Here is a 22,005-nt window from a genome sequence, read left to right on the forward strand (position 1 = left end):
GAGAAGGTAATGGGGACCTCACTATATTTGAGTGGCCTCTGAATTGCTGGTTCGACTGAGTAGGAGCTTCTAAGCTCGCTTGGAGAAGCTAGAATCTCCTCCAAATATGATGTTGACGACATTTTGCTGTTGTTGGAAACCATCACGGTCTTTCTTGTCGTCTTCATCATCTTTGTCTTGTTCTTTCTTTGGAGCAGCTGCAGATGCCGACTGTAAGGATTTGCGCGGGATCGTGCACTCCCATATCGAGTATTTGCTCTTGGGGTGGATTGGACATCTTTTTGTTGTGAAGTATCTTGTCCAACTGGTCCTGCGGTTTGTCACCCTTCTTACCACGCGGTGTGCGATCCATAGTGCCGACAGTGTCGTCAGGCTTACGCTTGCGCGTAGGATCCCGCTAGTTACTAGGCCCTCCACGGTCGTTGTGGCGCTTCCCGTTGTTGTCGTTGTTGAAGCGGGGAAAGCAACTGCGTTCTTGCTCCTCTTCATCTGCCCAGCGCTGCATCATGTCACGTAGATCTACTACCGTTTTGGGCCGATTATGCCCAAAGTCACGATATAATGACTAGACGGTGATGCCGCTCTGGAAATAGTCGATGACGTCGTCGTCGGCGATGTTGGGGATGGTGGCTCTGGTGTTGAAGAAGCGCTTGTTGTAGGATCTGATCGACTCGCCTTGCTCCTACTTGATCATGGATAGGGCGTGACGAGTAGCTACTCGATGTAGCGACCCTTGGAAGTTGTCGACGAACGCCTTCTTGAGGTCCTCCCACGAGTGGATTGACTCGCGCGCCAAGCTTTCGAGCCACGTGAGGGGTGCGGGCTCCAGGGCCATTGGGAGGTAGAGGACCTTGGTGTTGGTGTCTCCCCCTACAACACTAATAGCGGTCGAGTATAAACGTAACCATTGAGCAGGGTCTTGCTTACCATCGTACTTTTGGATGTTCGTAGGCTTGAAATCCTTCGGGTACTCGATGTTGTCGAAAGCCTTGCTCAGGGCTTGGAAGCGGTCGGAGTTGTCCGCAGATTGCGCTCTGCGTCTTGCGTTGATGATGTCCTGTGCGTCCACAATGGAATCGGCTACCTCTTTCCTGTTGTTCCCATGGTTGTCGTTGTTGCGGTTTGGCTGAGGGCCAGCAGCTTGATTTGCTTGTGGTTGGCCACCTCTGGGGCGATGACTACTCGCAGCTTCCTAATCCTCTTGGTTTCTTCGGTTCTGCTGTTCCTGCTGCTGTTGACGTTGGTGGCCTTCGGGGGTACGGCTTGCTTGAGTTATTGCTATTGCGGTAGCCCTTGATCGCGTACCGTGAAGCGAGGACAGGGGGTTCTGTCTCTTGAGTTGTTCAACAGCGTTTTTGGTGAGATTTATGACTCGTTCCAACTCGGGATTCTGGGGCATCGTCATGAGTCGCAGGGTTGCTTCTATCATTGCGGCGATTGGTGTTCTGAAGATGGGATCCGCAGCATTGTTGAATTCGTTGTTAAGGTTGCGTGGCGGGAGATGAGCACGTTCGGCCGCACGAGTCCTGCGCACTTCTTTGCGTTGATTCCTTTCCCTGTGGGCTAGACGAAAGCCTAGATAGAACTGGTCGAGTTTTAGGTCTTCTTCTCTCTAAGTCTTGTCTGCTGAAACTATTTTGCCATTATATTCCTTGAAATTCCAAGATTTTTACTCGTCTTGCCTTGAATCTTCTCTATAGAATTAGTTTCCGTAGATTTTTGGCCTGAAGTAAGTCGTCTGACCATCATAGGTGTAAGCTAAATGACCCCTTTATAATAGCACGATAGAACGTTCTGCGACAGGTTGTGTTAATCGAGTTGTGTGTTAAACTCGGCTAAAGTGTAAATTTGAATGCTTGTGATTATGCAAATGTTTGATTTGGATCTTTGGTTGATTGCATAACTTAGTAGTTAAATTTGTTTAATGAAAATCAGTCTTGAGTTAAAGTTAATTAATTAAAAAAATGAGTTAGATCGTTGGGGGTAAAACCATCCACTCTATCCTCTCTACCTTATCATGCCTTGGTTTTCTCCTGTCTTGCTTGTTGAGAAGAAGGATAGAGCGAAGAGGATGTGATATCCAGGGATTCACCGACGAGGACGTCGGTTCCTATAAGGGGGTAGGGATGTGACACGCCGGCCTACAGATAGTACAGGAGGATTTGAGAATCCCTTGGACGAGGCAGAAGAGTTATGCTATAGTTCCTTTTTTCGGAGTTATGTAACACATATCTGGAAGTTAGCAGCAGTGATGCATGGGTAGTGTTGTCCAAATAAGATAGAACCTTACATAGTGAGGTTTTCTCTCTTCTTTGACCTTACCAATCTATGCTTCCTTTTATCCCAGCTCAGATGTCGGCAGAACAAAAAGGCTTTGGAGACAGTGCAATGGGTGATGGTGTTCATGCAACAGTTTCCGTGGAGCAGCCGATAACAGTACAAGATCAGTCTTCGCAAACAACATACCACCCGAGGAATGGTGGGAAAGCTTGCCTTGTCGTTCCTATGGCGTTCCTTGTCGTCAAGTTCGTGCGACTGAAGATGAAGCCACAACTAGGAGGAACCAGAGGTTGTTCTCCAGTACAAAGAGAAAGAGGTCTAATCAAGAGTAGCTAGCAGAGGATTCCCTTTTCCTTGACGGTCCATCGGTCGATGAGCTACAGACCATCCAGAAGAGGAAGGACCCTGAGTGCTCTGGAGATACACAGGTCAAAAACCAAGCACTCTATGATTATGTTAATGGGTTGACTATCACTATGAATGTGATTCAGCCACGCGGCCTCAAGGAGTCCAAAAAGCAAGCAGCAGAAATGATGCAAGATGTGATGTTAAGTTCACAGGTAGGTCAACCAAGTAGCGCCATTCACCGCCGTCGCCTGTGCTACCAATGCAGGCAAGAAGGTCATTATGCCAAAAGTTGTCCCCAGAATCACCTGTCACCGGTAGCACCAGTTCAGGACCTTTCACCAATCCCGCGTACCAGTGGTGACGAAACCCACCTTATTTCCGGGAACTGCTCAAAGCAAGATGCCTAGAATGATCAAGATCAGCAGCAGGTGATACCAGTGTGCAGTGATCGTACAAAGCGTGAGCGATCCAAGAAGGGTCCAAAATAGTACCTCCAGGGTAGAGTTCACCATGTGTCAGCAGAAACCATTCGGGATGATAGTCCAGTCATTCTTGGTATGCTTCCAGCCAACTCATTTCCAGCCTCAATGTTGATAGATCCTCGTGCTACACATTCATTCATCAGCACATAGTTTGCTGCTAAGCATGAGATATTGAAACTTCCCATGAGGAAGAGAATGGTCGTCAAATCATCAGGAAAAGAACAGATCTCCAGTTACATCTGTCCTCGAGTTAGCATGAGGATAGGTGAGGCAACCTTCCCTGAGGACCTTATAGTAATGGAGTCAACAGGAATCGACATCATCGTTGGTCAAAATTGGTCAGCTCGAAACAAACTTGTGATGCAGCCTACCAAAAGAGTGGTAAAGGTCCAGACCTTGTCGGGAGAGCAAATTGAGCATGAGATTCAACATACTGCCAACTCAAGACATGTGGGTATGAGATCCCGACTCAGGAGTGAGTAGAACTTAATCCCATCCTTGTTTCTCTTTGCTAGCCAGCCCAGAATCTCGGGACGAGATTCCTGTAAGGGGGTAGGATTTGTAACACCCTAATTTAAATTTCCTATTTAATAATAAATTTAATTGGTTTATTTAATTTTCTAGGATTTAATTTGCTAACCTTGCATTTATAATTTATTTTTGCTTCATAAAGTAATTAAAATTTTTCTAGGTTTGAACTTGTTGTTGCATTCATGCTGGTGCATGGTTTTATTTTGTTTGAATGCATAGGGTTTGAATTCAAAATTTTGTTTGAATTCAAATAGATTTGAGTTAGTTTGAAAAAGAAAATGAAAAACAAAAGAGAAATAGGAAAACCAAAATCCAGCCCAAACATAAACCTCGGCCCACTTCCTTTCCTTTTTCCCAGATCCGGCCCAGCTCTTCCCGCACTCGGCCCAGCTCTCGCGCACCGGCCCTTTCCCGCACTATGTTCGCCCGCGCGCTCGCTGCGTGTCGCCCCTCCCTTCACTGACCAAGCGACCCCACCTGGCAGCTTCGTCCCCTCCGCACCCTCCGCTCGCGCAACTATCACGCCGAGATCCCCGGCGAGGTTTCCATCCCGGGCGCGCATGCCAAGGACGCTCCGCCGCCCTATAAGTACCGCCCGCGCCCCTCTGTACTTCATTCTCCACGCCAGCGCCACCCCAAAACCTAATTCGCCATGCCCGCACCGCTCCGCCGTGAAAAGGCCCCTGCGCCGCCACGGCCACGCCGCTCTGCCGCACCGGAGCCCCGGCCAAGCAGCGTAGCAGCACTCCCTCGCCGCCTGGAGTCTCTCCGCAGCATCGTCCCTCGACCCCAGCCCGGATCTCGCCGAATTCCGCCAGGAGCGCCGCCGCCGGTGAGCACTTCCGCCACCCTGATTTCTCACCGCCGTCGGCCCTCGGGTCCCTCTGACCCCCTGTCCTGCTCCACAGCGTCGCCACGCGTCGACCCTTGAAGCGCAGACGTAGGAGGAGCTCTGCATCGACTGGTCCCCGCGCACAGCACAGAGCACCGCCGCCGGACCTCGACATCGGCACCCCTGCACGGCCACGCAGCTCAAGTTCGAGCATTGGTGAGCACCAGCTCGGCTTCTTCTCTCTGTCGCGCTAGATCCTAGAGCCCGTAGGTCACCCTGGTGGCCGGAACACCGATCGCCGGCGACACACGCCACTGCTCCGCCGTGGCGGGACCTCTGAAGCACAGCCCGGCACCGCGCGACCCCTGTTTGGGTATGCTTTAGCCTTGCACACGCACACAGGACCCTTCGCGACTAGATCCAGCCCAGCCACGCGCGATTGCGGGCACGCGGGCGAGCGCCGCCGCTTCCCCACACGGGTTGAATCCCAGCCGCCCGATCTGCCATGGACGCTTAGGATTAGATCAGCTTACCTCTTTGATCCGAGCCACAAGATCCAGATCTGATGGCTGATATCCTTAGATACCTGTTCGGCCTGGCTTTCTTTCTAAAGAGCCCCTGAGTTTTTCTGGAATCAACCCGCGCTCCTTGCTAGTTCAAAAATATTTCCAGTTATACCCAGGTTTTAACACTTAGACCCCTGCGCTTTTCCTTTTTAGAACCCGCGGTCCAGACCTGCTGTTTTTGCACGTTAGACCCTAGAACTATGGTTTAATTATGTATAGATCCCTGGTTTTTGCAGAAAACCCCCAGAAACACTATTTTTCTTACAGTTAAGCCCCTGGATCTTGTTTTAAGCGTAGTTTTCACGTTCTAGCTCCGTTTTAGGTGTTCTTTATGTCCACGCGATCGTTGTAACACGTAGAATAGTTCTAGCTTAGTTTTGTTTACTGTTTTTATGTATTGTTATACTGTTTCTTAGTGTTTGCCTTTGTTTGCATGTATGTGTATGTGATGGACTTGTTTTGGCGTTGCGATCGTGAGTAGATGTTGATCCTTCGGAGGAGTACCAGTACCCGGAGCAGCCACCGTCTTCAGAGCAGTTTGAGCAGCAGGAGAACTTTGAGGAAGGCAAGTATAACATGAACAACACCCATCACCTTTAAATACAATTTCATACTGCATTTTAATACTGTACGCCTATAAGGACTTTCCTAGCCACTTTATATCCTTTATATATCCCTTGGGCTGCATTTTGGTTAGTTGTGCTAGGTTGCCACGCTATAACACACTTGGTCCTTTTTAATTAATTTGATTAATGGTATATGCAACTTAATTCTGGGAGTGGCCCGTTTGAGTGGCTCACGTCTCGTTAAAAATTGGTTTTTCTAGAAACTTGGTTTAGGGGGCTCGCACTGTGTTTTGTGCTAGCTACTCTCCATAAGGACCGTACAGTCATTAGAGTGACAACCTGGGACAACCGCGCAACCACAAGACTGGAATGGGACGGTCTTGGCATAATAATTAGGTCTTTTTGGTTTGGAGTAACTTACCTATGGGGTAGGGGAGGTAAGCTTCTATGGCCCTCGTACTAAGTGGCCTCGTCTGTGCTTGGTCTGTGCACTTGTGTCTTGACGCCCACTAGACCTGCTCCATAGTCGCCGATCCACCCCTGCGGTTACTCCTTACCAACGAGATTCTTTGTAAAGGCCTCGTAGTGAGTTTGCTAGCCATCTCAACTACGGAAGTGTGATGAACAACTAGCGTAGCTCACAACTTGTGGGTAAAGATGTGCAACCTCTGCAGAGTGTAAAACTGGTATACTAGCCGTGCTCACGATCATGAGCGGCCCAGATCCTCCTTTTGATTAGTGGGGTTACCTTGGTGGTTTCGGTTTGGTTCTCAGTAGTATCATATTTAATTCTGATTAATTACTATGTAACTGGGGTATGGTAACTCATCAACTTGTAGTAAATAGATGTATTAAAACTTTGCCAAGACTTAAAAGCTAGTGCAGTTGAGTCAGCCAACCTTAGAGCCTCATAGTTTGTGTTATACTTGTTGAGTACAAGTTGTGTACTCACTCTTGCCTACTCTACTCTTTTTTCCTCTTGGGGATACTCTACTGCTGCTCAGTTCCTGCCGACGCGAGAGAGTTCACCCAGAGCTAGCAGGAGTACGAGGACTTCTAGGCATTCGTCTCCCAGTTGACGTCCCTGTGGTGCCCAGCTTCGTCGAGAGTTTACGTATATGTTTTACGCTTCCGTTGTATCCAATATTCAAAAAGGCGTTTCTAGGCGCCCGCCTAGGCGTGACTAAGCTCTAGGCGAGGGGGTTCCGCCTGGCCTAGGGGGGTAGGCGGTCCCCTAGGCGGCCTGTGGCGGCGGAGGTGGCAGGGGACGGCACGCGGCGGCGGAGGAGGCAGGGGACGGGTATGGCAGCGGCGGAGGAGGCCGGGGACGGGCGTTGCAGCATCGGAGGAGGTAGGGACGAGCGCTGTCGGAGCAGAACGCAGGGGCGACGGGCGCCGAGGAAGCAGGGGCGACGGGCGCCGAGGAAGCAGGGGTAGCGGCGGCAGATGAGGAGGTAGGGGCGGCGGAGGAGGAGGAGCAAGCAAGGGCAGCGGCGGAGGAGGAACGGCGGCAGGAGGGTTGTGGCGGCCTGGGACTCTGGGAGCAAAGGAGGAAGACGGGTGGAGAGGAGGCAGGGTGGGGGAGGATAAGGTTGTGGGTGTGGCTAGGGTATAAGTTGGGGTTGAGTTGGGCTGCTTGATGGGCTTTTTATCTAATTTTTGGCCCACTATTCTCTGGTTTTCCTTTTCTTTTGGAGATAGTTGACATGTGTGGCAAGAAATATCTACATATATAGCACCGCCTAGCAAATCGCCTTGAAACGCCTAGGCTCGACTAAGCTCGCCTAGGCTCTAGGAAGAGGGTCGCCGCCTAGAAACCGCCTAGCGCCTTTTTGAACATTGGTTGTATCAGACATTTTGTCATTAATGTAATAAATAACATTCGTACTCGCTTTATTATATCTTTTTACGTGATATGTGTTGTGATATATTGTTCATTCTGTTGTATATACGTGTGACTTGATCCTGGCACGTATATGTTGCTCGGTTTATGTCCTTTTATAAACCAGGTTTTACAGCAGGCTTGGCAGTAAACACCGACAGCTGGCGCACCAGGTAGGGGATTCGGCGAGTTCATCATCGAATTCGATGGTCGGATCAAGCGACGCCAACAACGTGCCGGAAGGCACAACTCTTGTTTTCGATTCCTGGGCACGCACGGCTGACGGATCGGGCGACTTCTCCAGCTACCTTGTCACACCTAACTCGCCTAAACCGAAAACCACCTCCCAAGTCGCTGACATCCGCGAGTCTGCGGATCTTGACGAAAAAAGAGTTCCACCCGAACTCGACTCAGACAACCCAGAAAATGTGTCAACTCCAACTCGAACTCTTGGTTCAGTCGAGTTCGACACAAACTATGATTCCGAAAAACCTCACTTTTCCAAAACCCTTGGAAAATACTTGGCTCATCTCAAGACGATCAAACGCCCCAAGATCAAAAACTCAGAACTACTCGATGGAGCAAAACGAGTTTCACGATCAATTGAGGGCTGCATTAAACTCGCAGAAACTGCTCCTGACTCATCTAAACCACAGAATCCAGAAATTTTGAACCCACCATAGAAAAGGTCGGGCGATATACTCTCAGGGATTGATCGAGTGTATTCCAAACTCATCGACTGTATTAAGATAGCTGAAAGCATCCTGCAAAACAAAGAGCAAGAAGCAGGAGGAGGAGTCTGCGGAGGATCTGGTGAGACAAACCCTCGGCTTGTTCAGTTGGGACCGTCTATCTCCAGGATACCTCAGAACCCTTCACTGAAACCTGTTCATATACGAACTCCTGTGCCAGGCGAGTCCTCGTTCGATCAGGATCTTGATCAATTCATGAACAGCCTCGACAACTTTGAGCCATTCGACAACCTCGAAGAGTGGTCTGACAACGTCGACTTGTTCACGGATGCTATGACCAACCCACCCAAGCATGCTGACTCTCTTTGGGAACTGGCGAAGCTCAAAAAGAGAAACACCAAAGCTCCAGAACAATCCAGTGACTCAATTTTCGACAAACCCTAGATTAAAGAGCCGGAAGGGCTGACCCCCACTCAATCATGGCTACACTGGATGAACGAGAACACCCTCCGTGTAGAGATGGGCATCCCGCTTCTCGTTCACCCAAAGCACACATACTCTAAAATCGGTGGACTAACCGATTCCGAATCCGAGTACCCTTCCAACTCGGAGGATGAGCTGGATGACCTAATCCAGTACAGCAAGCAAGTCGAGTCCAACTCGACTAAGAACTCCAGGTCTGATCAGGAATCCCTCCCTAACTTGGTCATATATGCAACGCCCCAAGGACGGACAGTACACCTAAGGAAGACACAAGATCCCAACACCTCTGGCTTGCAGCCAATGGATCTGCCCTTCCAGCAGAGAATCCCTCTAGACCCGTCCTCAAGCAAACAAGACCAAGAAATTCAAGATCTTTGCCGTGAAATCCTCATGGTTCATATCTCCGAAGTTCAGGAACCTGAGGGTGATTCCACAGAGCGTCTCAACCTCGACAACTACAATTCTGATGATTTCGACGAGTACCTTTCCGACAACATGGAAACTACTACTCCTACAATCATAGAAGCTCAACCTACTATCAAGCAAGATCCGCATGCACCTCCTCCAGCGGTGACAGTCACCGTGCAACTAGAAGAGCAGCATCCAGCATAAGATCTCTACGAGCGTCATCGCCTGCTTAACCAGAAAAAGGCGTTCAGGCGCCAGCGCCTCGCCAACAACCAGCAGGAACAACAAGGCGACAAATATGACTACTCCAACTGCGATCTCCGCAATGTGATCAACGTTGGCCGCGATGCACGCAATGTCATCATCTCGAGGAGAAAGGAACGCAATGAAGCCTATAGCCCTTCTTCCAACTATCGCATCCCACCAAAGTCTTCCGCATCCTTCAAGAAGCACAAGCCGGCAACCATCAGTACCCATTCTCAGGGTAAACCGCGCACCCCGCACCAAGGAAAATCATCTCAGGGTGGAAACAGGATCAATAAAGTACTGCTACGCAAGTGCTTCATCCACCCAAAGAGCTCACACACGATCTTTCAGTGTGACTCACTCCGCAAGGCCCTTGGGGCACCACTCCTGAAGGAGACCCTACCAAAAATCTAGTCGACCCCTGCAACGACTAGTTTCACCGTTGAACAGTTTTATTCAGTCATGTAAACCATTGCTCACCATTTAACGGGCAAGGGGTAGGTCTTAAGAGCCAGAGTCTGTCACTTTACAAATATTGTAATTTCGACAAATCCAAATAAAAGTTGATTTCTTCCATAAATCAACTACTTGGCCTTCGCTCATACGACAAATACTCCATCCCGAAAGTTATGCTCAATATCAGAGCAACTATCGAGCAGTTTTCATGGTTTACCCCCGATTGCTTTTCCGACATTTACATCTTGGATAACCTTATGGGGTTCATACCCAACAGTTCTATCTTAAAAGTTACTCTAGTCCTTGGTCAGGACACCTTATTCGCCCTGCTCGAGCAAGTTTTGGATATCCTTTCGATATTTACGTCTTGGGTAACCCGACGGGGTTTGTACCTAACAGTTTTGTCTTAAGGATTACTCCAGTCCTTGGTTAAAAGGACACCTTACTCGCCTCGCTCGAGTAAGCAATGGATATCCCTTCGACATTTACGTTTTGGGCAACCCAACGGGGTTCGTACCTAACAGTTCTGTCTTAAGGATTACTCCAGTCCTTGGTTAAAAGGACACCTTACTCACCTCGCTCGAGTAAGTTTTGGATATCTTTCTGACATTTACGTCTTAGGAAACCCGACAGGGTTTGTACCTAACAGTTCTGTCTTAAGGATTACTCCAGTCCTCGGTTCAAGGACACCTTACTCGCCTCGCTCGAGTAAGTTTTGGATATCTTTCCAATATTTACGTCTTGGATAGCCCGACGGAGTTCATACCTAATAGTTCTATCTTAAGGATTACTCCAGTCCTTGGTTAAAGGACACCCTACTCGCCGGCTCGAGTAGGTTTTGGATATTCCTTCGGCATTTTCGTCTTGGGCAACCCGACGGGATTCGTACCTAACAGACTTGCCCTAAGAGTTACTCCAGTCCTAGGTAGGACACCTTACTCACCTTGCTCGAATAAGTTTCTGATATTTCTATAATATTTACGTCTTGGTTAACTCGACGGAGTTCAATCCTAACAATCCTATTTTAGAAATCAATCCAGTCCATATATAGGACATACTACTCGATAAGATCGAGTAGCCTGGGATATTTTCACAACAGTTGCACGCTATCTGGGTGACCAAGCAAGGTCTATTCTAATTGGTCAACTACGAAAATCCCTCAAGGAGTACGAATAAGTCCTAGATACTTTAAAATAGGTTGACAAGAACCTCTTGTTCACTTATCTATCAAGGGACATCTCCCACTCCAAATACTCGATAAGAGTCTTCCCCTGGTGGACAACTAAGTCCATATGAGCTTTGCTCAATCAAAGCATTTCCTTGGAAAAAGGAAACCTACACTAAGCTACGGCTTTTTACACTCCTTTAGTGCTTTTTCCACTTAGTTAACCCTGCGGGATTCAATCCTAACCGATCAGCACTAGAGTTCTGATTCAGAATCACGTAAACTCGACCTCATTCGAGAATACTTTGCTTTCTAAAGACATTTACTGATACAATTCCTTGTATCTACTATTATAACTGAGTGGGCGCGATGCAGCCTACACTCAGGACCTTCGAGTACAACTACTCGACACATCATAGGATTATACACTCCTAACACAAAATAAGTACTTGACATTACACATATTCAATATTTGTTTCAAAGTACTTCTGGCCCACATGCCAACTCAATTGCAATAAAGATCAAGGAGACTCAGGCTTGGACTGGGACTCCACAATCTGATTGGCCACCACTGAAGTTTCTTCCACATACTGACAGAATTGTTCATCTGTACAGTCAGCCTTGGCTCCTTTTCCAAGTGCATCCAGACGAGTGGTCGGCCAATAAGATTTTACCAGCCCAAGTATGTGACCCACGTACTGGCGGGTGATTGTGGAGACATACCTCTCAAAGGACTCGGGTACTTTACGAAGTCTCCCCGCAAATGAAAGCAGTTCATCTCTGTCCCTTTCGGGGATATCCATAGCTTCGGCTATTTCCGGGGCAGCACCCTTGACCTCCCGCAGCATGACAAGTTCTTGCTGCATCGAGTCTCGGGACTCGGATAGCTCCTTCAGCTACCTCAGGACTCCTTCCATTTCCCGGTCTAAATCCGCCTTGATCTTCTTGAGCTTTTCATCTCATCTGCATTTCGGTACATAAGAATCTTTAGGTCCAGTTCCAAGCTTTCCTGAATCTCTAAAGATTTTGCACAAGCTGTGTACTTGGGTAAAAGAAGATCTTGTAAATACCAAGCAGATCAACTAGTCGACTACATTATATATGCTAAAAGACTAACCTTTCTTGGATTGGGAGAGCTTCTTAAGCTTTCCCTCAAGAGCAGCCTTCTCGGATGAGAGCGTCTTCACCCTCTCTTTCAGATCATTCAGCTCTATCTCCTCCTGGGACTGGCCACCCTCCGGTCCCAGCGCTTCCTGCAAAAATAAAAGATTAGTATACTACTCGATCTATGATGAAGTATTCGAAAAATTCGACTACTTACCTCCAACAGCTTGAAAGCAAGCCCCACCTTCTCTCGCGGCAAGTCACTTCCCGATGCGACCGGGGAAGTACTTGCCCGCACCTCAGATATAGCCCTTTTGGGCACATCTTTGATCCTCCTACAGTATTCCCTGTGTTTTGGGAATCTAGAGGAATAATACGCTACTTAATCAAATTAAGAGTAGTAAAAAGATACCTTTCTTACAAGGTGGTACAAGCTTACCTATAGGGGTCTCCTCGAGCCACTTTTCACCGCCTCCCTTAGGAAGCTTCTCGCCTTCTCCCTCCTCCGGAAGCTTGTCGCTTCTGCCATCCTCCGGGACCTTTTCATTGCCCTTTTCAGAATCCGGCAATGGAGAATCCCGAAGCATGGAGTCAACCATAGCCTCCGCATCATGAGCACTCATATCAGGAGTGTTTGGAGGTTTCACCACCCCCGATTTGGAGGCTGAGTTGTCCTCAGTTTCCACTCTCGCCTCTAGGACTGGGTAACTGAAAAGACAAAGCTGTTAAAAACTACTAGACACAAAAGCAGATCCTATAGCTACAAGTTCTGAGGAACTTACGTAGGAGCTCTTTTTAGAGCAAGCCCTTTGATGCCAAATTTGCGGGAAGGCTTCACAACTATGGCCTGCTTACCCGTATTTCCGGCAATATTTACATTGAAACTACTCGCCGAAAGAGTAGTCCCGGTCCCCTTTGATGGGCGCACTATGATGGAAGGGACGGACTGTCCCACCATAGTATCATCCACTGATGATGCGGTCCGTGGCAATTTTGTTGCCGGACTTGAAAAAATCAAATCAAACCTTGCTAACTGACAACAAAAAGTACTCATTCGCAGAATAACTAGCTACTTACCCATCGCTAGCAGTTTGGGAAGAACTGGGACGCTTCCTCGCCACCGATCGAGTACCCTTCGGATGCCCAGTTTGGGTATCGGTGCTCGGAGTAGGGCTGAGCTCCCTATTATTCCTCTCCCTAGCCGCCTCCTCATCTGCACAATCAAAGCTATACATCAGTATTGTTTATATGAAAATTTCATATGGGCACACTGAGACTTGGTTAATAGATCAAAAAATAAAAAGGTGAATAAATGCCTGGCGGTGAAGGACTACTCTTAAAGCGCTCCATGTCCTCCTATAGAAAGAAAATCCTATCAGATTTATACTATGGTAAAGTACTTGATCACTACGTATCAACTACTCTTATCAAGTACCTGCTTCGGAAAATGTATTGGGAACAACTGGGATTTTCTTTACATTCTTTAGCAGTCGTTGTACTCGACTAAATGCTACATCATTCGAGATCTCTTCCTTCGAGTATCTTGACGAGTTAGCTGTTCCTCGATACTAGAATCCAAGCGTTTCCTGAGCTTGTAATGGCTGGATTCTTCTCTTCATCCAGTCGAATACGACTGCTTCCCCGGTCAACTTATTTTGCCTTAGAACAGCAATTCGCTCGAGTAGTTCAGAGATCTGACTCTCGTCGACTGGCTTTTTATTCCACTCAGGCCATTGGATTGGAGGGCCTAGAGTAATTGGTGGAAAGCTTTCCCACTGGTTCTCGACATAGAATCACTTGGGCTTCCATTTGATTACTTTATTGCTAAGACTATAAGAAATGTACTTTCTATCCTTTCTTTGCCTAAGTTGGAGACCCGCACCTCCTACTACATCTAAAACTAAGGAGTCGGTCTGCGGCTTTAAATGGAAAAGGAATCAGAAGAATTCAAAATGGGGCTTGATGCCCAGAAAAGCTTCGCACAAATGAACGAAGATAGAAATGTGAACAAAATAATTGGTGGTCAAGTGATGAAGCTGGATCCTGTAGTAGCACTGGAGTCCAAAAAAGAAAGACGGACAAGGAAACCCCAATCCTTGTTCCAAATAAGGTGTGAAAGCAACGATTTCCCCCGTATTTTCATACGGATGGTCTTTCCCGAAGGCTGGTCGCCATTGGATAACAGAGCTGGGAACCAAAAGACCATCCGAAACTAAAGTTTCAAGGTCAGATTGGGAGCACTTACTCATGTTCCATCCTTCTTCCCGGGATGGCTCCGCAGCCGCACCCTTCCCATTGTTCGCCTTCTTGGGAGCCATCCGGAAATCGACGAATCGCTTCACGTGCATACAATGGCGGAAACCCTAGGGTGAGAATGGGGAGCAAAGGGAAGCAAGAACTTTAGATCTGAGGGCTTGAGGGCGAAAGCAGATATAAAGCAGTAAAAGCAAATGGCGGCCGGTGGGGTAAAACCTAGATACCATTTCATTTTATAGTGGCGGTGGTAGCATGGTAAAAACACCCAACATGCCAACAGCCCGTTGCAAATCACAGGAAAAACGGGATTTTCGGAGACATTCCTTTTTCTAAAGATTACATTCTGGAAAAAGAAAACACTCACATCCCTAGTTAACTACTCGACTCTTCTTTCCTCGACTGGGATTACATTCTAAACAAGGAAAAGTACTCAACACAGTACAACTACTCGATATTACAACTCGAGTATTTTTTCCTACCTAACTTTACAAACGACTCGGGTCTGCACGCACACTTCTTGGCTTCCTGAGAAGCCTGCTGCAGCTAGATCAGCCCGAGGCCATGACAAAGTACAAACTTGTTATTCCCACTAAGGGAATAATGATACTTGTACTCTGGGAGAAAACTTTCAAGAGTATGGAGGCAGAATACAGTAATTGTTGGCGCCTACCAATGTCACCTAGCGATGACACCCGCAGATGCCAATTTGGGATGGCAGTATTTCATGAACCACGAATAGATCCGCAAGCACACGGAATACCGCTGTAGTATTTTACCCGGGAGTATGCCGGGGTGTCATTTATATTTCCGCAGGGAAGGCGATGAGTGAGAGAATATATACACTACAAGAATTCTTGGCTTGTATGACAAACCGAATCTGTCATATAAAGTATGAAATTGGTCATAAAAAATATGTTATGATGAAAATCCCCGCGTCACTAGGTCGTCACAAAACGACCGTCACATAATGTACCTCGTGACGATTTATGGTCCGTCGTCACCAAATGTTTGTATCTTTTGTGGCGGAATCCTTATAGCATCACACATTGTTACCTTTTATGACAACTGATTCTGTCATATATTAGTTAGTCAACGTGTCACGTTATGTACGAGTCGTCACAAATGGTCAACCAAAGAACCAGTTTGGTTTTTTTTTATGACGCCACAAGGTCGTCATGTATGGTTTTGTAGATTATGTGACAGTTATATTTTGTCATGTTTTGTACTATTTCGTATGGTATTTATTCACATTTGTAGACGGATGTGTGGCGTCACAAATTGTCATTGCATTCATGACGAGCGTGGCATGCATATTCAGTGACAACCCACTGATCTTTCATCACAGCACACAAAAGTATAATACACATATATCATCAAAGCCATCATCCACAGGATTGACATCACAATTCATAAATCATTGAGAATTCACAGATTGACATCCCAAGTGATAACACAATTAACCGAAGCCATCATGCATACACATGTTCCAACCACAAACTTGCAGCATACTTGTTCAACCACATAGTTCTAGGTTCTAGGTTCCGGCACATAGTTCCAGGTTCCAGCAAACATAAAAATATATGCAGAATATAACATACAACCAGATGGCGCATAGTTCTAACGAAGTTCCAAGCACAGACTAAGTTGAAGAAATGTAGAAAAAGCTTAGGCAAAGGCCTCATCCTCAGAAATTGCATTCATACCTCATTCTTTCTGAAATTTCAGGACAGCTCGCAGCAGCTCATTAGTCTCCTCAAACTTGATAGTCATCCCCCTCACTTGCTCTTGGGTCTGCTGCAGCAAACTTTGGTTTTCTTCGAGTGCGGCCTGCTGAGTTTGAAGTTGTGCCTTCAACTCTTCCTGCTTCCTAGCAGATTCCTCTCTTTCAGCTTGGAGGGCTGCCTCAAACTGAGCTTGCATGCGTGCTTGTGCTGCTGTCGATGAGGACTGACCAGTCTTTGACGGTCGAGGGACACCAATGTTAGGAAGAAATGTGGATGAACGGCTGATCTGGCTAAGACTTTCATCAACAATCTTGGAGGGGGACTTTTTTGCTTCTCCTTCTTCTGGCTCTCTATTCTTCTCTGCCACCATTCATTCCTACATAAAAAGAATGCACTTCATAACAAGGCCGCAGAATTGTGTTGAAACAGGCATGTATTTTAGTACAACAAATGTATCCAATCACTTTGGAACTTACATATATATCATTGGCAAGAGGAGTGCGACCATTTTTTTGACTATTCATACATTCCCCAAAGAACTCTACAGCATCTGGCTCACTATTGTTGTACTTAGGCCTCTACAGCATGTAAAAGCCTTGGATTACTTTGAAGCACACATCTCAGTTTGCATTGCGTAGTAACAAAAGGATCCAGGCCAACACCAGGCAATCAGTGTGCATATAGAACAAAATAACGACATAAAGAATTTGAACATACAACCCAAAAGCAACCCAAAAGTGTGTAGTATATTACCCAAAAGTGAAAGCAATAGTATTACCAGGCTGTATCGATGGGCTATGTAGGACCTAGAACCCGTTTTTTGGTGAAGGTGCACGTTGCCTCGATTTACTTTATTCTTTGCAAATTTCTCCTGCACCACAAATGCAATACAAACTTTTAATTCACATGCACAGTTTGATTGCATATTAGCAAAAGTAGTGATGCAGGGCATGGACCTGATTCTTTGGGTCACACCAGTACTCTACGAGCTTGATCCACTCCTCTTCCTTCATTTTACGTGGAGGTTCTTTGGCCAACATCTGTTCCTTTGTCAGGGACTCATCGAAGTACTTCCTTTTTAGGTGATACCTCTGTTTCCTTACCCCCCCCCCCTTCTTAATGATATCAGTGGATGCAGATTTGCTTGGTCCCTCATTCTTAACATCGACATCCAACCTATTCTGCAGCCACACAAATCATTTATTAGAAAAAATTCCTTACATGGGAGTAGAGCTAGTAATGAAAGAAAGTAGTTGTAGTGAAATAGGTGTCTCACCACCACTTTGTCAAGGACTTTTTGTACTTCTGCTGGGCCCTCATCTCTTTCATAAAGCTTCCAAGATATGTAGATAGGCAGCTTGTCTCTAAGAGCTACACCAGTTTCTGATGCCAGCTTCGCAGCTTGAAGTGGGACATTAGGTCTTTTCTTCCCTTCAGCCACTTGGATAGCCAGCTTGTTTCCTCTCTTTATCATCTTCTCTAAGCCAACCCCAATGGTTTTCTTGCGGACTTCCTTTCGGGGCGCTGCATTGGCAAACAACATGCAAACTGGGTTATTATAGCATCCACAAATGTAGATATTGAATGTAGATAATAATGGTTGGAAACACATATTGATTACCTGGAACTAAGTCACCAACTGGTTCTCCTTCATTTGTATGACCCTCTAAATCGGCATCAACTTGGTCATTTGAGTGATTGATGTCGTTGCTTTGCCTAGAGCTCTGTACACCTGGCGAGGTTTCTATAGGATATGATTGGTTAACACTAGTTGTGGGAGTAAGTTGCGGAAATAGGGCACGAGTGGGTGTAGGAGTAGAAGTACTATGCTCAGTGTTTCCACTAGGCGCAGATACGGTTTGACTGGTGCTGGGTAATCTAGAAGGACTAGGCAGCTTGCTGGCACTGGAAATGGGGTTAGTTTTAGGGTTGGCTTTCGAAGTGGTCTTAGGAGGCAAGGGCAGTCTTTCCCTTGGTGGTGGACGGTCTCCAGGCAAAGGCATGGCTGCCTGTTGCCTAGTCAATCTGGTAGGCGTGCGCGGTGGCAGCTGTTTTGCAGCCGCCATTTGTGCTATCTTTTGCTTCTTCTGCTGAGGGCGAGTTCCTGGAACCATCGCTCCTACCTACCAAGAGAAACATGCATCTTATCAATTAAGGAACAAGTGTGAAGTACATTAAATGACTATAATGAAGTACATGATTGAAAAAGACTGACAAGATAATTGTTAATTGGCCTAGTAATGCATCTCACCTCTATATTATCCTCATTATTTAGGTCATCATAACTCTCAGATTGGTTATCAATGTCAGAGGATGGGTCATATTCTTTGTCAGAATCGCTATTGTCAGACACTACTGTCTTCCTTTTGCACTTTTCCTTTTTGGAAATAACATCTCTAACTTCCTGAGGTAATATTGGAATGCCAAGAGACTTAAAATGTTCTTCGATTTCCCTTACCCTTTCATCCCTGTCCAGCTCGTATTGGGTTTTTGTCATTTCTTAGTTTCATCAAACGCACAGAGAGTAGAAACTGGATTCAGTTTCTGTAAAAGAGATGGAAAAGAACTAACAAATTAGTATTCTTTGAAATCTTAGAAAGAAGGAAAAATAACATAGCAAGTTACGTACAGCCATGGGCAAGTTTTATTAGTCAGACAGAGAACAATTAGCAAAACACACAAGCACTGGAACCAAAAGTCTCGAACAATTAGCAGAACACACAAGCAATGGAGGAGAAGGAGGAAGCAGAGTACCTTTGGTGCAGGAGGAAGCAGAGTACAGCCGGCGTTGAGGAGTGCACGTGGATGTCGTCGGGCGACGCTGTCGGAGCAACGTTCAGGACGTCGACGGGGCTCGCCGGCCTCCGGCGTTGAGGTGGAACCATGCTTGGCGCCGCTAAGTTGCAGGGAGGTTGGAGGAGGCCATGCTAGTTGGCGTGGTGGGCTTCAGGGACAGCGGGGTGGTGGGCGCGAGTAGTGGTCGCGAGGGGGCGCGAGCAGCGGCGGGGCGGCGCTAGGGTTTGCGCGGGTCTGCGGGGATTTTCCCCTTTGTCTGACCAGGCAAGAGGATAAGGTGAGCGGGGGAGGGGGTTTGGATGGCTTGAGCGGGAGGTGGGGTGGGTCCCGTGTGTCGGCGAGCGGGATAGCGCGGGAGAGAGCTAGGTGCGGCAGTGAAAATTTTGGCCTGATGGTGGAGCCGGATTGTCGGTGGCCGGTCCTAGACTGGGGCAAAGTTGGTTCTGATGCAGCAGGTCCACTTGTCAGTGACCCTTTGAGTTCTATTAGGTTTTTGGACAAAAAATTGGTGTACTAAATACTTTCAAATTAAAAAGTGATGAACACAAAGATTGCACACCTCATGAAAATGCACACTTTTTGTTTTGGTAGTTTGTTCATTCGACAAAGTGGCTGTAAGTTTGTTCATGAAAATGACATATCTCACTTATAGTTCATGGAACTATAAGAGAGATTGTAAATTTTATGAACTACTTTACTTTCACTTTGTCAAATGCGCAAATGGCCAAAATAACAATTGTTGGTCTTCAAGAGTCGAACAACTCTCGTGTTCATGACTTTTGTACTTGAAGTCATTTGGAGTTTCAAATTATGGTTTGATGTTGTATATTCTTTTAAATTTAACTTTTTAATCGTTCAAACTTTGTAACATGAAAATATGACCAAAATCAACACAACAATTTGACAGATCATGATTTTAGAAATTTTTATAAAAAAAAGCATCAGATTTTGAGATAGTATGTAGGAGAAAAACTTGTTACAAGATTTTGCCACGGATTAAAAACACAAATGTGTGAGCAATTCACAGGGAGCAAGAGAGGCTAATGAAGATCTTGGCCCACATGTCATTGATACGGTGGACCACTTGGCACTCAAGCCTAAATAACATCTGGGTCCACATGTCATATATAGTAGGGGTACTTCACTTATGCTGCCGGTTTCTATATCTTTTTAAAAAACAACTTAGCTACGAAGCTCAGTGTGGCTGCTCGGCCACTACCACTAGCCATCCCGCTGCCCCAACCTGCTGCCTCTCCGGCGACCAGCACCTGCAGGCTCGCTGCTGATCTGCACGTGCTGCCACACCGCCGACCTGCACGTGCTACCTCACCGGCAAAAAATCATCTGCAGCTGCCGCCCCTCCCCTCACCTGCATCTCGCGCCCATCCCCTCGAAACCATCGAACCCGCGGTGGATCTTGTCTGGCAAAACGAGCTGCTCCACCGCCCACCAGCAGCCACGGCAACCACCCCCACAAGGTGAGCTCAGTGGCTCACAAAAAAAAGGTGAGCAAATCGTTGTGTACATCTTTCGATTTAGATTTTTCTTCTAGTGTTTTTACTTTAGTCGAGGGATTCATGATGGATTTGTTACTCTTTGCACCTAATTTTATCCAGTTTGAGATGGATAGAAGTTGGATTTATAATAGTGCACTATTTTCGCCGGCCTTTTTGTCTGGTGTTCTGCAATTCATGGAATATGTCAGAGGTAGATATAGTGCAGATGAGAAAATCAAGTGCCCATGCCGAAAATAACTGAATCAGATAGAGAAAAGCCTAGATGATGTACACGTGGATATCGAACTCAATGGTATGTCTAGGTGCTATACTAGGTGGGTTCACCATGGAGAGGAAGAAGATGATGTTGGACAAGATGAAGATGGAGAACTCGCTATTGTACCTGAAGATATGTCATTTGATGGAAATGACCAGGCAGCATTTGACGAGGAAGGACAACTTGAAGATGTCGTAGATGACGGTGCAAGGAGTGTTCAGGGGTTGATTCAAGATTTGCGCGATGCAGCAAGCCATGGCTTTGGTGGTAATTTATATAAACAACTCATGGAAGAGGAAAAGCGTGAACTTTATCTAGGTTGCACCGAGGAGACTAGGCTATCATTCATTATTAAACTGTTGCATATAAAAGTGTACAATCGGATAACAACATCTGGGTTCGATGCATTCCTTGAGTTGCTTTCTTCATATTTGAAGAATGTGCCCGGACTTCCTAAGTCCTATAACGAGATGAAAGCTCTGCTTCGGAAGATTGGTTTTGGTTATGTTTGTATTGATGTGTGCAAGTATGATTGTGCCTTGTTTTGGAAGGACCATGAAGGCGATGATCATTGCCCAGTTTGTGGCTTCACAAGATGGAATGTGAACAAGGAGGGTAGAAAGAAAGTTCCTCACAAGGTCCTCCGTTACTTTCCAATAATTCCATGCCTTCAAAGGTTTTTTATGTCAAAGCAGCGGGCACAATATGCAAGATGGCACAAGGAAAAGAGGGTACCCATTGAGAATGAAATGAGACATCCTGCTGATGGGGAAGCTTGGAAAGATTTTGATGAGACTTTCAAGCCTTTTGTAGATGATCCCCGTAGTTTGAGGTTAGGCATTGCTACTGATGGATTTAACCCATTTGGTCAGATGAGTAATTCATATAGCATATGCCCAGTGATAGTTGTACCATACAATTTTCCACCATGGATGTGCATGGACCAATCCAATTATATGCTTGCTTTACTAATTCTAGGCAAAAAATCACCAGGCAAAGATTTCCATGTGTTCATGCAGCCTTTGATAGCAGACTTGATAGAGCTTTGGAAGGGTGTAAAAACTTATGATGCAGTTGAAGGCAAAGACTTCAGCCTGCGTGCAGCGATTCTGTGGGGAATCCATGACTACCCTGCATTAGGCACCATGTCAGGCAAAACCACTAAGGGTTACTTTGCATGTGTGCACTGTGATGAGAATCCATGCTCCGAATGTCTTAGAAACAAAATTGGTTTCATAGACCATAGACGTTTCCTCCCTAACGACCATGCTTGGAGGACAAACAAATCTTTCAATGGCAAGCATGAAAAAAGAGAGAAGCCCAGGAAATTTAGTGCAGATGAGGTTATGGAAAGGTTGGATGAAGTTTGCTATGTTCTAGGCAAGAATCCAGATAAGCCAAAATCAAGAAAATGA

General features: G+C 46.4%; 1 protein-coding gene across 1 annotated transcript; it reads left to right on the forward strand.

Annotated features, from left to right (window-relative positions):
* Positions 1-20,628: 20,628 nt before the first annotated feature.
* Positions 20,629-22,005, forward strand: LOC120667822. Its single transcript, XM_039947816.1, has one exon. The coding sequence runs from the start codon at positions 20,629-20,631 to the stop codon at positions 22,003-22,005; it is 1,377 nt and encodes a 458-aa protein (XP_039803750.1).

The sequence above is a fragment of the Panicum virgatum genome, chromosome 3N (genome assembly GCF_016808335.1).
Source record: "Panicum virgatum strain AP13 chromosome 3N, P.virgatum_v5, whole genome shotgun sequence".
NCBI classification, from domain to species: Eukaryota; Viridiplantae; Streptophyta; class Magnoliopsida; order Poales; family Poaceae; genus Panicum; species Panicum virgatum.

Coding starts and splice junctions, on each gene's coding strand:
- LOC120667822 (XM_039947816.1), top strand. CDS start 20,629: ATGTCTAGGTGCTATACTAGGTGGGTTCACCATGGAGAGGAAGAAGAT.